Source organism: Mesocricetus auratus, unplaced genomic scaffold, assembly GCF_017639785.1.
Source record: "Mesocricetus auratus isolate SY011 unplaced genomic scaffold, BCM_Maur_2.0 Super-Scaffold_2245, whole genome shotgun sequence".
Lineage (NCBI taxonomy): Eukaryota > Metazoa > Chordata > Mammalia > Rodentia > Cricetidae > Mesocricetus > Mesocricetus auratus.
Window position 1 is genome coordinate 23,751,288 of NW_024429180.1, and position 18,223 is coordinate 23,769,510.

Here is an 18,223-nt window from a genome sequence, read left to right on the forward strand (position 1 = left end):
TGACTATTGACGAATGTCTATATTAAACATTTCTGATTAATTTTTGGTTAGTATTTGTTGTATAGTTTCAGCCCAACATATTAACCCAGGTGACTTTCATAGTCTGAAAGGGCAACAACAACTTGTTATTTTCATTTTCCTCTGTATACACCATGTCTTCATACTTTTCCTCTCTATATACCATGTCTTCACATTTTTTGTTTTTCTTTTTCCAGACAGGGTTTCTCTGTGTAGCCTTGGCTGTCCTGGAACTCGCTCCCTCTCTATCCACCTGTCTCTGTCTCCTGAGTGCTGGGATCAAGGTGTGTACCACTATGCCTGTTCAGTTTACATTTTTATAACGCTAACTCAGAAAATGGAAACTTCGTATGTTTTAGAAATGACAATTTGGAACTGCTACTTGGTGCCTTTTCACTTACCAGCAGCTGTCAGCTTGTGACGTGGATCCAACTCAAGTTACAGACATGTACAGCCGCACGCACCAGAACTCAGTGGTCTGCCTGGAAGGCAGAGGTGGAGCCCTAACTCAGAGCAGGATCTGAGAACTTCCCAGTGCTCATTTGTTTTGTATCTGAATCACTACTTTAAGCTTTTTGGAATTTGGCTGATTAAAACCATGATTTACATTAAACAATATGACCAGGGCCTTGAAATAGTATGAATAAGCCTTGGGTGCCTTCCGTCAGGTTTTGTCTCCATGACAACATGCCTGAGGACACAACTGAAGGGAGGGAGGATGGGTTACTTTGATTCGCAGCTTCTGAGTTACTTTTTGTTCTCCAAGACAGGGTTTCTCTGTGGCTTTGGAGGCTGTCCTGGAACTAGCTCTTGTAGACCAGTCTGGTCTCGAACTCACAGAGATCCACCTGCTTCTGCCTCCCTGAGTGCTGGGATTAAAGGTGTGCGCCACTAATGCCCGGCTTTAGTTACTATTTGAACTCATGAATAACGTGGCTTTAGTTTGATGTACAAAATGTAGGAACAGCTGCTTCTATAATTTTATAATTATATAATTTTCATAGTGTAGCATAATCCTTTAGCATTAAATGAGACTTGCCATTCTGAACACAAAGTCTTACACAGCTTTGTGATGGAACAGGAACCTTTGGTTATGATCTCTTAAATATTCAGATTTACAGACAAACAAACACCGAGGATGTCGGGCTTCCACAGTGAAGAAACAGTTGCTGGAAGGCACAGTTCTGGGACGTGGGTGATGGCTGTACTGCTGGAGACGGGCGACAGCGACAGGCAGAAGAAAGGATGAGGATCTGCACAGAGCCTTTCCCCAGCTCTGCCATCTGTTCCGGATGGACTTGTTTACCTCCAGGTTATCTCTAAACTGCAGTCCCAAGGCTTGCAGTACTGCTCAGCTGAAAGCTCACCTAACACAGAAGTCATCCCCAGTCTGGTAACTGGGCATGGTAGACATACCTTGAAATCCTAGCATTTGGTAGGTGGAGGCAGGGGGATCACAGAGCAAGGTCTGGCTACATAGTGAGTTTAAGGCTCATCTGGAGTACATGAGCCTGTACTAAAAAGCAAGGGAAAAACCGATTCAGGACTTCCTTCTTGCCCGCCCCTTGCTTTGTGTTTGTTTAGTCAGTTTCACTATTTAAGCCGGCCTCCACCTCAGCGTCTAGAGCGCTGCCTAAGGCCAGCACTGCCACGGTCGCCCTACCTGACTCTTCTGCCCATCACAGAAGATGATGTAAAAGATAGCCGTAAGAGAACTGACTCCAGAATCATTTCATTTTGTTTGAATGAATGTGTATGTGTGTGTCTGCTTGACTGTATGTGCATCACAGGTAAAGAAAATAGGTCAGTTGATACTAAGGCCCAGGACTGGGAGGAAAAGAAAGGAATTTACCTTAAAGGGGTCATGAGGGTGTTTTTGGGGTGGTGAGATTACTTTACATATGGATGGTGGTAGTAATAATAACTACGTGTATTTGTCAAAAGAAATGAGAGACTAATTTCCCCAAAGTTAAATCTTACTCTCTCTCTCATACCCCCCCCCCACATACATATATATGGTCTCCTGCATCTCAGGCTAACCTCAAACTTACTATATGGCTAACCTTGAATTTCTGACCTTGTTTCGGTGGTTCAGTGCTGAAATGACAGGTGCTCAGCTTTATTTGGTATTGGAATGAAACCCAAGACCTTTGTACACGCAGGCAAGCAGGCTAGCAGCTAAGCCATATACCTGCCCGTTTATATTTTCTAATAAATATGATTTAAACCACAAAATAGTCAGCTAGCATAAACTGGATTGGATGGGTTTAAAAGGAGAAGATGGGTAGAAGGAAGGAAGAGAAGTAGCAGGGAAGGGAGAAAGAACACAAACTTTGTGGGTAGAGATGTGGGGAGGATCTGAGGGAAGGGGATGAAACTGATCAAAATATACTGTATGAAATGTTTCATAAGCAAAGTTTATAAATGAAAAGATTAAAATTTCAAAGAACTAAAAGCATTTGATGAACAACAATTTAAAAAATATAAAGAACCTTACAAATCTGCACAGGGTGGTGCACACCTATAATCCTAGCACTTAGGAACTGAAGGTAGGAGGGTCAGAGGCCAGCCTCCGGCTTATGAGACGCCCCACCCCAAACGCACTTCAACTTTAAAGCTCAGCAGGAATACTGTATATGAGGGATAGGTAAGACGGGGGCACACGGAAGAAACTTAATGTCTAACGGCAGAAAGAAACAAAGCATGTAGTGGTTAAGTAATATGAAAATCAGTGACTGAGATAGAAGAAAGGCATTCCAGAAATTAGAGTTAGCTCTAAAAATAAAGTTATAAAAATGGATAGACCACAGTGAGCTACAAACAGAAGTCAGGGATGAGCACAGGAACAGGACACCAGGTCTAATCATCTTAAGGCAAACATTGATCTGGAAAATGCTCAAGAGGTGACAAACTATGACAAGCTAGGAAAAGTACCTCACGGTGATTTAGAAGCTGCTCCAAATCCAAGGCCATTTGGTTCTTCGTCTGCAGCAGGGCTGACTTTTCCTTATTTATATTGCTGTTAAAAACCCAAGTTTTAAGAAGTGACCAGGTTGTATGAGTTTAGTTAAGAGACAGTAAATAAAAAGAACAAACACAAACTTGATGGTTTGAAGTGAAGGTAAATGGGATTTGTAGTTGGTGGACACAGCAGAGCAGACACTGTAATGCTAATTAAACGAGTGCCTTAATTACTGAACGAGGAGTTTTTGACACTGTGACTACCCAGCCTACTGTGGGCACATCATCAGTGTTTTCCTGACTGCTTACTCCTGAAATGTTAAAAGGAGGTAGAAAGAAAGTATCTATACATGGACATATTAAAACACAAGATATTACACATCAAATTGAAGCACTTACCCCTAGGACTTACAGCAGTATTTTTAATTTGTCACATAGTAAACGTACGTAATTTAAATAAATCAGTCTCCTGTAAACTTTACAGAATAATTTTGTCTCCAAATTCTTAGTTCAGTATTAAATTTCTGTGTCTACACTGGTAATTTCTGCTTTATGACTGAGTCCACTGTTAGGTCATATTAATATTCTAAGAAATAATTGTGGACAGCTTTACACTATCTGCAATTTTACTATTTGATGTACAGAAATTAATGGGAAGAATCATGAAATATGCTATATAATGTAATTTGTAAAAAAAAATCTATGTGACCAGCTCTAAGGATTGAGAAGAGCAATAATAAGTCAACACAGCACAGTTCCTCAAATGTTGAGACAAAATTCCGTGAGGGTGGAGTTAATGAGAAGCATTTGTTGTAAGACATCCTTAAGTTATTTTTAACAAAAAGCTACCAATTATAACAATACTAGAGGATGTTTTGAACTTAAGCGTGATGAGCATTCTGGGGGAACTGGCAAGTCCAAGGGCTTATAAGGCAAAGTTCCCAGCTCCTCCCCATGAAGTCAGCTTCCCCATGAGCACCTGTCCTGAGGATAGGTGTGCAGCTCTGAGTGCCTCCTCCTGTGCCACTCACTCAGCTGTGCAGTGCAAAGCAGAACTGGCTTTTCACATCTGTAAAAGTGTAAACTCCTCATGTATGCCAAAGGGATATGGGAATTACCTAGTGAATGATTACATAAAGCGCTGAACACATAAAACTCTACATAAGTGCTGCACACTATTACTAACGTAGATGAAAACTAGGCATCAGAGGAAAACAGTAATTAAATGCCAATAAAGGCGAGCAGCTCAGCAGAAAAACAAACTGACATGCAGAGGTAGGCGCCAGGGAGCCTACTAGGCTGAGCAGTTGAAAAGAACAAAATGGCGTCCAGGACAGGGAGCCATGGCTCCACCAGGCTTCGAGACATGGTATGCATCAGGTGTTTCTGAAATGCTCAAATTCCAAGTTATTTGTGTTTTATCTGGGGAAACACACTCGTCAAAAATGAAAGTAAGTTCCATGAACAGAACTAGGTCTTTTCAAGGAGTGTTTACATTCATATGTAAGTACATACACAGACACTGCATAGATACATGCTCATGTGCAGTGTACACTTCCCCCCACTCTCCCTTTCTGTGCCAAACACCAACAAGTCCATTAAATAAAATACAGTGCAATGGGAATGGAATGTTGAAGTAATTAAAGGATTCTGACCGGATATTCTCTAGAAAGGCTTTGTATATAGTATTTAACTTTTCAAGAATAAAGCAAGTGTTCCACAATTAAAGAGCAAAGCAGCCACACACTATGGAATCCAAGCTGGGTGGATAACACAGCACAACCGTGTTGCATCTTAAACATAGCCGTTTCTTGCACACAACATGGATGCTTGGGAGCACATTTCTTTGACTGGAAGCTCTGAGATACGTCTTAGTCTTTGCTATAACATAGCTAAGTCACAATGGACACTACCTTTAACATGGGCATTTCTAAAACTCCACATGATGATCATTAAATTCACTGCTCTGATAGTATGTGCTTTCTCAGTAGAAATTCTGGCTTCATAAGACATAGTTCAGAACAACACAATCTTACTTTAAAAAAAAAAATAAACCTTCCATGTGTGACTCATAAACCAGGAGAACAAACTTCCCCTGAGCACATCTATCTTGAATGTTATATTACACCCATAATTGTTCAATTCACTGTTAATTATTACTTAGAAATTCATGTTTATGGCTCTACTTCACCTGCTATAGGAAAACATATTCCTGATATAGTGTACCTTAACTTCCTGGATCGATATACTCTGGCTTCGCCATGTAAGAGAAGCTGAAAATGTAGTCTTTTCTTTTCTAACTACTAGTTAAGAATAAACTGAGAACCAGTAGCAGGGAAAGAAAACTTATGCTAATCATTCTCTTTTCATGCTCCCCTCAGATCCAAAGTAGAGATCACACTGATTTTCCAGACTGACTGTCTCCTGTGGCGTGGTGGAGAGTTAACGTACTACTTTTAGACTAGATTACTACTTTAATGACAGGGAATTCAAAGCAGTTACTAGCAACATCTTACTGTGAGCTTTCCAACAGCTTCTGCTGATTTCATTTCAGTACACATTTATTCTAATCTTTCTGGTTACTAAGAACACTGTATAGGTAGGTCTGACCGTGTGGCACAGCAGTAGAATGCATGATTCAATAAGGGTTAACGGAAGTACAATGGCATTGTTTAACTTTAAAGGAAAGTAGTATCTTTCCGCAGTTCTTTTGTTGTTTAGGTAAGGTCTCATGTATCCATCCCAGGTTGGCCTCGAATTAATTCCTACATAGCTGAGAATGAGCATAAACTTAAACTTGTTAATTTGTTATGTGTGGGGGTGCATGTGTGTTCTAGGGGACAGTATACATGCCTATGTGGAAGCCACAGGAAGACATAAGGTTTCCTCTTCCATTGTTCTGCCTATTCCCTTGGGATGGTCTTTTACCCAATTTGGAGCAGTCGGTCAGCCTGCAAGCCCCAGTGACCCTCTTTCTGTATTACGGGTGTGTGTGGCCACACCTAGCTTTTTCAGTTGTTTTTACATGTGTGCTGGGATCTAAACTCAAGTCTCCGTGTTTGCACAGAGCCATCTCTCTAGCCCTGTAACTGGCTTTTTAATGCAATCACCATACCTTATAATTCATACATGTACAGAGGCAGAACTTATGGCAGTATTTCTAATGCACAATTACATTACTTTGATTTTTCACAGTAGACAGTTGCTTCACCTGGAAGCATGACATCACATCCATCAAATAGTAGCTCAGAATCTATTAAAATAGATGATGAGCTTCTGAAACACAGTAACACAACTTTGATAAACCAAGCATGATGGTGCACACACCTTCAATCCCAGAATCAGCAAGCAAAGGCAGGTGGATGTATGAGCTCAAGTAAACTTGGTTTAAGGTTCAAAGACAGCCAGGGCTACAGTGAGACCCTGCTTCAAATATATACTCTGATAGCTAATTCCACATTGACTTATGATTACTGTTGCTATCATTATTACTTTTTATCCAAATTCAACATCCTGAGAAATATTATTTCTCATTTTCAAGATTATCAACACCCAGATTTGTCAAGGGTTAGATGAATACCAATAATGGCAATTGCTTATGATGTGGAGATATTATGTTATACATATTAATTTGTAACTTAATTCTCAGATATCCATGTGAATTAGTTACCACTCTCACAGATAAAGAGGCTGGCTGTGTAGTTCAATACCATTAGCCCATGTGACAATTGAAATGAAAATTAATTTAAACAGTGATGGAGAATGTCCTTCTGCATGCTGTGAGTATATGTATTTCTCTTATTAGTTGATGAATAAAGCTGTTTCAGACAATGGACAGGCAGGATTTGGCCAGGTAGGAAATCCAAACAGGGATAGGGAAAGATAGTAGGCAGAGCCAGGGAGACTCTATGTAGCTACTGTGAAGTTAGGATGCCTGGGTATTCTCTGGTAAGCTAAGACTACATGGAGATACATAGATTAACAGAAATGGGTTAATAATCAAGAGAGAGCTAGCCAGTAAGAAGCCTGAGCCAGCGGCCAAACAGTTTATAATTAATATAAGCCCATGTGTGTTTATTTGGGACTAAATGGCTGCAGGACTGGTGGGACAGAAACTTCCCTTTATATAACAGAACTAGGAAATTTGCTCCTGAGTAACATGTGGGAAGTGGCTATTATACTGGATAGTGCAGATTTGGAAATTTTGTTACAGAACATTTGACAAAATAATAGCAAGCTTTACTAATTTGGCCCAATTTGAATGGAAGCCCTGGGCTGGATTATAACTCATGTAGCCTACTTATAGAGTCAGCATTCAATCTCCCTCAACTTTTTAAAAAGAGAGCTTACTTTTACTATTTTTTAATTCTGTGTGTAAGTGTGGTCTGTGTGGGGTACGTGAACATGTGAGTGCGGGTACCTGCAGAGACTAGAAGAATGTAGGATCCCCTAGAATTGGAGTAGGGCAGTTGGGAGCTACCCCGCTTGGGTGCTGGGAACTAAATTCGCTTGTGTTCTCTGTAACACTTATTCTCAGCTACCAAGTCCTCTCTCCAGCCTGTCCAGTGTGCCCTTAAGACTTTTTATTTTTTTAAAACAACAAGGTCATTACTTCATTTATTATGGAGTATTTTAAATGAGAAAAAATATAATCCTATATATCTGTCACCCAGTTTCAATATTCATTAGCTCAAAGCCTTACATTTAATAGCTGTTCAGCTCTCTTACACTTCTCTTTGTTATACTTTCTCTAGAGAAGTTACTCCTCATCTAGGGCAGAACATAGGAGGCAGTATAACCTAATGACTAAGACTACAGAATGCCCAAGTAGGAGATATGGAATCACATTTTGGTTCTACTGCCAAACCATACGTACTTAGAGGACATGCTGCTCACTTTTCCAAGGAATGAATTTTATTTATAGAATCTTCTCTAACTGCTACCTAATATTTTTCCATGTTAAATATTCTAGCCACTTTAATTTTTTATTTAATTCATTTATTTTACATACCAACTACAGTATCCTCTTCTTCCTCTCCTTTCTGGCTCTTGTTCCCTTCCCCTCCCCACCCCCACCCACACCTCCTCCCACACCTCCTCCATCTGCATTCAGAGAGGGCAGGCTCCTCCCACACCTCCTCCATCTGCATTCAGAGAGGGCAGGCTCCTCCCACACCTCCTCCATCTGCCTTCAGAGAGGGCAGGCTCCTCCCACACCTCCTCCATCTGCATTCAGAGAGGGCAGGCTCCTCCCACACCTCCTCCATCTGCATTCAGAGAGGGCAGGCTCCTCCCACACCTCCTCCATCTGCATTCAGAGAGGGCAGGCTCCTCATGGGCTTGAGCAAAGCAGGGCACATGAAGCTGAGGCAGGACCCAGCTCTGCCCCCTGCATCAAGGCTGGGTGATGTAATCCGGCATGAGGAACAGGTTCCCAAAAGCCACTTTAATACGTATTTAAGAACTATTTCAAGGCAAATGTAAAAGGTATTTCCTCCAGGTTTTTATATTATGTCCTTTCTTCAAGTTTATAAAAAATAAAATGATAGTACTATAAAAATTTCAACTATAAAAATATATAACAAGAAAAAGTCCCATCTGAAATTTTTTCCTTGGTTTCCCTAAAATTAACTACATATGTAGTAGATGATGAAATGCATAATTTCTGTTGCAGCATGTACTTATAGTGAAACCAATTAATTGAATCAATTTGTTAGTAATTACGTAAGAAATCTCTCAAACTTTATGGTAATTTTAGAAATAAACTTATTTATTGTGACGTTTACTGTGCATAGCTGACTTTACTTTATCATAACACACAAGATTAAGCAAGAGTAAAGCTCTGGGACAATTATTTTGGTGTGGTTGGACTGACAAGAGATGAAGATTTGTATTGAAAGAACACACACTTCAGAATTAAGTATGACAGCTCAATTTTCTGTTGTACATCTTAGGAAACTGCTTCTAATTTTCTCTTGTTTCATATTTATGGTGGTTTAATGATTATTTAGAAAATTAAAATTTTACATCAATCTTAAATTTAGTAACTAAGCTACATAACCAATTACTCGTGAGTAAAAACCTTATCCTCCATGTGTAGCACCCCCATTTTTTTTTCTGTTTAAAAAACTAAAAATGGAAACCAGCAAGAGGGCAGAAAGATTCAGCAGGTAAGGCTGCTTGCTGCCTGGCATTACACACACACACACACATACACACACACATACACACAGACAGACAGACAGACAGACAGACAGACACACACACACACACACACACACACACACACACCCCAAAACCCTAAAACTTTAGCCTCATAAATGAGTAGGTTAACAAATGTGAATGACAGATCTTGGGTGTGGTGGTGGCAGGCCTTTAATCCTAGCACTTGGGAGGCAGAGGCAAGCAGATCTCTGAGTTCGAGGGCAGACTGGTTTACAGAACAATTCCAGGTCAGCCAGAGCTACAGAGAAACCCTGTTGCAAAAAAAAAAAAAAAAAAAAAAAAAAAGAAAAGAAAAGAAAGTGTGACGAATAAATGAAACAAATCTTTCGCATAAAGGTGTTTTTCTAACATAGATCCAGTTTTAAATAAAGGCATTGGAATTTATTTACTGACACTGAGGTAATTCTTGGGTTACTTCATGTAAAGGATCAGAGGCAGATTAGCCCAGAATTTTCTTGGAAAAGTCAACATAAACCTAAGTAAACGTATAAACTTGACCTGTTTAAAAAGTCATCCTGACTACAAATGGCATGAGCTTACAGTCCTTCCTTCCTGGCCTACAGCTCAGTAAGAAATCTAGAAGGACGAGAATAAAGTGGCTCTTGTGCCCTTCGTATGGACGGAGTTTTGCTAGAGAGCACACTAAGACCTTTGGTAATGGTGAGATATGAATACCTAACGTGACAGCGTGCCAGTGCATGGAGTGTCGAGAGGGTCACTGCTTCCACCTCGTTTAAGACACTTCTGCTGTTTTGGCTGCCTCTGCCATGGCAGCTGGACAGCTGGTCCGTTAGCTTCAGGGGACCCTTCTGTCTCCATCTCACCGTCTTGCTTTACAAGCCCCGGGACTACAGATGTACTGCTGGCTCTGGCTTTATGTGGGTCCTGGAGATTAAACTCAGGTGCTCACACTAGCACACACAGTAGGCACTTCACCCAGTGAGCCATCACCCACAGCTCCTTTAAGTTTGAATCTTTACATCACTTAAGACTATGCTCATGATGACGCTATTCAAAATGGACAACCCAAATTAATCTACAGCAGCGCATTAGCAATGTCTTTATTATCCAAATAAAAGAAGTGTAGATAGCTTACCTGATGTCTTTCTCAAGCTGAGCTGTACACTTCATCAGTGAATCAATCTTGGAATCCCTTTGCCGCACAGACTCTATGAGGTATCTGTAGGGTTGCTGAGTCTGGTTTAACAGTGAATTGGCTCTGTCAAGCTAAAGAAACACATATGACATTAAACTGAGAAAACTTAAACTGACACCACCCCAAATGCTTTAATGTTACAGCACATTATTCTCTTGACATGACTTTTCTAGCACGGGAGCTTGAACTCAGGACCTCATGCCTGCACTGAGCTACACACCACATGCAGAGTACACTAAACTCTTTTGCACATGAACTTTTCTGAATTGTTAAATAGATCTGTATACATCTGGAGGTTTAGAAAATGACTAATCAATACAGTCATTATAAAAAATAGTAAAAATAATTGTAAACAATAAGGATCAATCAATTTGGAAGACTGGTCACCCACATCTTCTATTTGTTCATTTGAGCAACATGACATACATATATACATTCATATATATGTATATATGCATATATATTTCCTTTTAATGAAAATTCATTAGATGAAACAATCTTTCACTTAGACTTTTTTTCTAAAAATATATAACTCATTCAATAACTTTTATTTTTTCATATCCCCTTTAGTTTTTAAAAACACAACTCTTATACCTGAATCATTTTATATAATTTAAAATTATGGTTAAAATATCAAAAAAAGCCCCAAACCAAAAATACCCAAAGCCAAAAATCCAAACCCATAAAAAGTTACCATTTAAACCTTTTTTTCCCCCCCAAGACAAGGTTTCTCTGGTAGGTATGGCTCTCCTGGAACTTGCTTTTACAGGCCAGGTTGGCCCCAAACTCGGAGATCAGCCTGCCTTTATCTTCTGAGTGCTGGAACTAAAAGCATGAACTACCCACCATGCCCTGCCCATTTAAACAATTCAATTAATGTTTTAGAACCCCTATGCTCATCTTTTATTTCAGTGCTGGGGACTGAAGCCAGGGACACATATATGTCAACCAGATACTCAGACTACTATGCTATGTTCCAAATTCAAAGAAGTGGCTGGAGTATCTGTTTTTCAAGACAGTCATGGTTTTGCTTCAGCGCCTTCAGTGGGGGATTACAATCATATACCACAACACTGCTTATATTTTCTTAAGTCTATTTTAAAATCTACACACTATTTTAAGTTCTACATGCAATTTAGTATTTCAACCTTTTTGAGGGGTGCATTCCATTCATTTTATGAAAACAGTAAGAGAAGCTGGGCATAGTGTCCGTCCTACTCCTTTAATCTCAACACTTGGGAGGCAGAGGCCGGTGGATCTCTTTGAGTTCCAGGACAGGCAGAACTACAGAGACCCTGCCCTGGAAAAACCAACCAACCAACCAACCAGAAAAAGTTAGCAGTTAAGTGGGATCAGTCAGTAAAGACCCTAGCAGAGAAGGTTTGTGACTTGGGAGCAATATTGTGACTACACATGAAGGTAGAAAGAGAACTCCAAATTTGTTCTGTGACCTCCCCATCTGTGCTGTGCCATGTTTGTTCATATGCACACCCATGCCATACACAAAAACACTGAAAACCCAAACAAACAGGAAGTGACCAGCTTCTCTGACACCAAGGGGGGAGGGAGCAGTGAGATGGGGATACAGTTGTTAAATGTCCAAGGTGTAAAGAATGAACAAATCCGGGCAGAGACACAGGCGCAGAGTAACAGAAAATGCGTGAACACTGAAGAAAACTTCTTGGAAGGGCAACTTTCCCCCACTGTAGGTAGGGTTTTGGTGTGCTTTTCTTTTGTTCTGATATTCATTCTTTAAAATCCACTGTGATGTCACTGGAATCCTACCCTACTAAATTACTTTAGAAACATTCAACTATGCAGCCGAATGAAGTTCTACTAACCCGTATAACCAGTTTCCTTAGTCAATTATATCAAACAATTGCCTTGACTTTGTTTTCATACAACTGACCCTGGCTGAATAAACTCAACTGCCAAGTGGCTTTGTGTTTCAAAGTGCAGTGTGTTTCTATCTGTGCCTGTGAGGTGGACAGGCACAGGGGGAGGGAAGGAGGAGCATTTACAACTACAGTAGTAAACTTTGGTCAAGAATGAACAGTCTAAAACTTACCAACTCTAATTGCAGAAAAAGTAGCAGCCATCCTACACACATTAGTTCACTTTGTTGTTCACAACAGCAACTACATGTATTTGATTTTACATCAGCAAAATGAGTCACAAGCCTTACTTCCAAGGCATCACATTTACATGCTGGGGCTTCCCCAACACTCATAAAAACTACAGCATTACTGTTTTAAGGATACATTTCTTTATAAATGTGTGTAGTATTTTGTCTCCCATTTTTGCTCCCTCCCCAATTCTCTAGGGCCTCATATATACTTGTCTATACTATGTTGTAGTGGCAGATTCGTCCACTCCCATTGAAGTACAACCCCTACCCTCTCCACCCCATTCTTTTTTCACTCCTTGGGGGATAAGAATACAGCTATTAATAAAAAGTGGTGATTTTTTTTTATTTGTGAAAAAGGTAATTCAACAGAATTTAATTCCTCTGACTGAAAAAAAAAATCCTGGCTTCAAAGTTACACAGAGAAACTCTGTCTCGACAAACCAAATTCCCCAATACTACTTTAAAGCCTTTTCCTAGTTAAATCAATTAAGTACTCAACAAGTTTCACAATCACTCACTGCCTATTGTTAGCAAGCTTTTCCTTATAGGAAGGCGTTAGTAACTAGTGACTCAGGCACCAGACAACACATGACTCAGGATTAAACCCATGACACAACAGTTTATAGGATTGTTATTCCTCCTTTGTTTCAAACACTTGTACATATGATTCAGAGGAAAGTAGTATATGTTTAAAATATAATTATATTTTATATTCAGAAACAAATTCAAATTACCCTGGGATTAAAATAAAAAATTATATCTTTACAAATTATAAATGTGACCATATTTTAGTGTGTGTGTGTGTGTGTGTGTTTATTTTGACACAGGGTCTCCTTACATAGTTCTTCCTATCCTGGAACTCACTATGTAGACCAGGCTGGCCTTGAACTTACAGAGATCCACCTGCTTCCGCCTCCCAAGTGTTTGGATTAAAGGCGTGAGCCATCTCGATTGGTCTGAGTATATTCTCCTTAAACGTAGAATTTCCTTTTTATGGAGTCTCTTTTTCACAGGAACTTTTTTCCAGGAGGAAAAGGGGCCTTTTATGGTCAGGCCTTACGTGTTCTAGTAGAGTAGACTTAAATGTGATATATGTATGTAAGTCTACACTGAACCACTGGCACATCTTTGCATATGAAACGTCTACTTGTTCAACAGAAGGCAAAAATCTTGTGTTGTCAATTGCTTGGGAAAATGTCACAAAATACATGGAGTGTCTCCTGATCAAACTAAATCAAAATCCAACAGGGCTCTGATTCTGAGAAGCAGCCAGACCTGAAGAACGAATAAGCTACCATAACCTACAACTCGCTTTAGGCTATACTTCAACCAACTATTTTTGTGGGTAAACCATCTTATACACTGAATTGAGCATGTCGTGTGCCCCCCCACCCCTAGTTAAAGTCAGTCCCATTTCGTATGTTTATTATTTCATCTCCATGAAGCTGAAGACATAGTTAGGATCTGTTGGTTGCTGGACTGTAGGCAGGACTTGAGTCTCAGGGGACAAACCTTGTAGCCAGGCTTGTAGTGATGAGACAAGTGGACCTGAGAATAGCAGCTGCTCACCAATGCTTCTGCAAGTTTTCCAGGACTTTAATAATTAAAAGCAAGTGTCTGCTAATTGATTATCAGTCATGCTTCTGGTCTTGAGTTTTTTTTTTTTAAAATTTCTGAGACATAGCTGGGCGTTGGTGGCATATGCCTTTAATCCCAACACTCGGGAGGCAGAGGCAGGCGGATCTCTTTGAGTTCGAGGCCAGCCTGGTCACAGAGAGAGTTCCAGGACAGCCTCCAAAACAATATAGAGAAACCCTGTCTCAAAAAACCAAAAATTTTTTTTTGTTTTTTTCTGACACATTCTATATTTGTAGCCCAGGGTAGCCTTGAATTTTCCATGTTCCTGCCCCTACTTCTCAAGTGTTGGATTATAGGCCAGTGATACCAGGAATGTCTACCTCAAATCTCAAAATGTTGGAATGAAGGAGAAAATCACAACAGAAAAAAATGTTAAAATATGTGAATGCCAGCATGGAAGAGATAATTAGACTTACTGAAGTATACAAGACTGTAAAGTGTTAGCCATTCAAAGTGTGGTTGGCCCTGCAGCATTTGTATTAGGACTTGTTTTAAGATCCTGAAGGCAGCCGGGCGGTGGTGGCACACGCCTTTAATCCCAGCACTCGGGAGGCAGAGGCAGGCGGATCTCTGTGAGTTCGAGGCCGGGCTGGACTGATAGCCTCCGAAACAATACAGAGAAACCCTGTCTCGTAAAACCCAAAAAAAAAAAAAAAAAAAAAAAAAGATTCTGAAGGCATCATTCTACACCCCGTTGATCATAGTCTGAGGGCAGGATTTAGAAACCCGTATTTTATAAGAACCTTGGATGATTCTTATGCACATTTTTGTTTCAGGTAGGGTCTCATTTCATAGTCTAGCTGGCCTAGAACTCACAGATTAGTCATACTGGTTTTGAGCTCATAGTGATCGGTGCCTGCCTTAGTCTCTCAAATTCTGAGACTACAGGTAGGGAAAAACTTTACTAATATTCTAGAATCACTGTTGAAACATGAGAGTGCTGCAAAGGGCAAGCATGAGAGGATCATCTCCATGTAAGAGGTAGAAGACGTTGGAGAAGGCTCAGTAAAGGGAAGAGTACAGGTGCTTGCCACACAGCAGGATGACCTGAGCTTGATCCTTAGAACCTGCATAGTAAAAGAAAGGACAGAATCCTGATAGGTGTCCTTTGATCAATACACATCTCACACATGCAGACAGATACACAGACACAAACACAAAGACAGACAGACAGACAGACACACACACACACACACACACACACACACACACACACACACACATGTATGGTAGAAAATGGATACTAGCCAAATAGACTTAGAAGCCACCTGAGTTACAAAGTCAGCTGTAATAAATAGCCTGTTTGGAAAGCAAAATGAAATCTAGAATATCTATAAGGTCATGTCTCAGGTACATAAAATTTGATGGATACTGAGAATATGGTGATTAGGAAAGTTATCAGTGACTATGAGAATAGGGCATAACTGATGGAAGACAAAAATGTGATATTAATATAGTAAATGTATACAAAAAAGATACTGGAAAGCCTCTGGCAAAAAGGTTCAGTGAAGATCAGCTCGGATGATGCAGCTAGAGTAAAACAAGTGGCACGGTTGGTTTTGGGAAGCTGATGTTACCCAGATGTGAAGAGGAAGCGGGCGATATAGAAAGTAAACACCCTGGGCAGCAGAGGCAGGACCTGGTGGACACTCAACAACAAGACTTTGCAACGCTCCACACTGCTGTGAAAGCAACAGCTTTCCTTACCAAGTTTTCAGCACATTCTCAAAAGGCCAGAAGGCTTCTCTCCCCTTTTCCGTTACTTTTTTGTAGAACACCTACTATAGTGTTACACACAACACATGCTCCTGGCAGCAAGGCACTGGAGCATGCTAGTTAGTGAGCGCCAGTGCTCGGCTGCTTGAGGAGGTTCAAGGCTCAGCACAGAAACAGTGAGCCAGAAGGGGCTGGAAAAACTGGAAAAACAGAGTATTTACTCTACTGTGCGTTACAGAGTCCAAGGCACACATGTAATGGGAACAAAAGGATTGGGAGAGTGGAGAGAAGAATTTTAACTTCAACTGCTAGAAATTTCCTTCTCTTTCAAAGTTCTTCCTGAGAAACTCGTGTTTGGAGTCCATGGGTGCTGGAAATTGAACTCGAGTCTTCGGCAAAAGCAACAAGTGCTCTCCACTTTTCAAGCCACGTTTGTAAAATGGCTCAACTGTATAGCATTTTCAGATTTGGGTATGAGTATGTGGAGAATGAGCATAGTGTTTTGCAAATGGCTCTTAGCATATTGTCTTCAATTTAAGATAACTGATATTTTTCAAGGATGGGCAATATTTGCCAGGTGGTAGTGGTGGCAGAGCACACCTTTAATCCCAACACTTGGAAGGCAGAGGCAGGCCGATCTCTTGAGAGTTTGAGGCCAGCCTGGTCTACAGAGTGAGTTCCAGGACAGCTAGGGCTGTTACACAGAAAAACCCCATTTAGAAAAACAAAAACAAACAAAAAGAATGAACCATAATCAAGGTTTCATTTTTGACATTGCTATTGTCTTTATTTGAAAACAACTGCCTTACTGTGTATTCCAGGCACCCTTTGAACATGCGGTTTTCCTGTCTTAGCCTCGAGGGCTGGGATTGTAGGCAAGGACCACCATACCAGCTTGAAGTCTTGGTTTAAACATTTCACAAGGCTTGACACACACCTGCTACTGTAATCATGGTGACTGTTTTGTCCTTAAAGTACATTAACCACTCACATCGAAGATAAACACATGTGCTGTTGTTTAGCGATTATTTTAAGGCAGGGTAACCCAGGCTGGCCTCATGATGTAGCTGAGGATAGACTTCAACTCCTCATCCTCTTGCCGCCACCCACAAGTGCTGGGATTACAGGCAGATGCCACCATGCCTGGCTTTTGGGGAGCTGAGGATTAAAGACAGGAACCGGTGCATGTGAAGCAATGACGCTATGCTCTGAGCCACCTGTCCGGTTCTGTCCATCAATAGAGCAAGCCTTACTTTCCTTAAATTTTCACGGAAGAGCAGCCTCCAAACACAAGAGCCACAGTAACAATGATGATTATGTAACTTCATTAAAAGCTGGTTCTGGTGCTGTGTCACAGTTCCTGGGAACTGTGCTTGTCCCGACACCCTCTTTATTTCATAAATTCTTCTTCAAAACTTGCTGTGAGTCACCCATTTAATAGAGCACTCATATCTAGTTACATGACATCCCGAGTGCCAGCTCCACGAGGATGAAGTGCCACAGTCAGACAGAGAGAACTAGCTTCTAAGTTCCTTCCCAGGACAAAAGCGGAAGCTGTTAATCTTGTTAAGATGGTCAGTTAGAATTTCTGGAAAAGTTGCTTTCCATATGCATTTGGAGAGAGTGACAGCAAGGACTGTCAAAACCACAAGGGACAGAAATTGGCCATGACTGTCTTCCCAGAAAGTGAGTCACTGCACCCCTGCCCCACCATCCTCTTTGCCCTCTTAATCTTTTTTTCCCCCTGGTTTTTGAGACAGGGTTTCTCTGTATTGTTTTGGAGTCTGTCCTGGAACTCACTCTGTAGACCAGGCTGGCTACGAACTCACAGAGATCCGCCTGCCTCTGCCTCCTGCATGCTGGGATTGAAAGCGTGCACCACCAACATCCGGCTTCTTTGCCCTCTTTTTCTTGTCTCTCACTTTCCTTCTCTCCTCGCCTCTACCTACCTCTCTGTACTTTCTTAGATAATCTTACCCAGGGTGGTTTAACTTTGTGGTTCTCCTGCCTCTACTTCCTGGTGGCAGCCCTAACCTTTTTCTACCTGTGTTCTTCAGATGACATTTGCTACCTCTCCCCAAGCCTTTCTCTCAATAGATTTTACATTATTTATGTTTCGTTTCTCTTTTTAAAGGCAGTGTCTCACAGAAGCCCAGGCTAGCCTCAAATTTGCCACATAGCAAAGGATGAACCTTTTGCTTCAACCTCTCAAGAGCTAGGATTATAGGCATGAGTCGCATGTCATGCTGTCTGCTTATAAAAGACAGAACCTGGCTATGCTGCTTTAGGTTAAATTCAAATTCCCGGGCTCAAGCGATTCCCTTCTTCAATGTCATGAGTAGATAGGCCTGTGCGCCTGTTTTTAGAGTTCTACATTGACA

The 18,223-nt window shown here is 40.8% G+C and overlaps 1 protein-coding gene across 3 annotated transcripts in view; it reads right to left on the reverse strand.

The window, feature by feature from the left end:
• The window catches only part of Pibf1 (progesterone immunomodulatory binding factor 1), a 158,530-nt gene that overhangs the window by 29,036 nt on the left and 111,271 nt on the right, over positions 1-18,223 (reverse strand). For 2 of the 3 annotated variants that reach the window (XM_040753039.1, XM_040753140.1), the window contains 2 exons: positions 10,301-10,431; positions 2,953-3,037 (listed from right to left, as the gene is read on the reverse strand). In XM_040753039.1, the coding sequence (XP_040608973.1) occupies positions 2,953-3,037; positions 10,301-10,431 (216 nt within the window). The remainder of the gene's footprint in view (positions 1-2,952; positions 3,038-10,300; positions 10,432-18,223) is intronic. The other variant, XM_040753078.1, reaches the window with a different exon arrangement.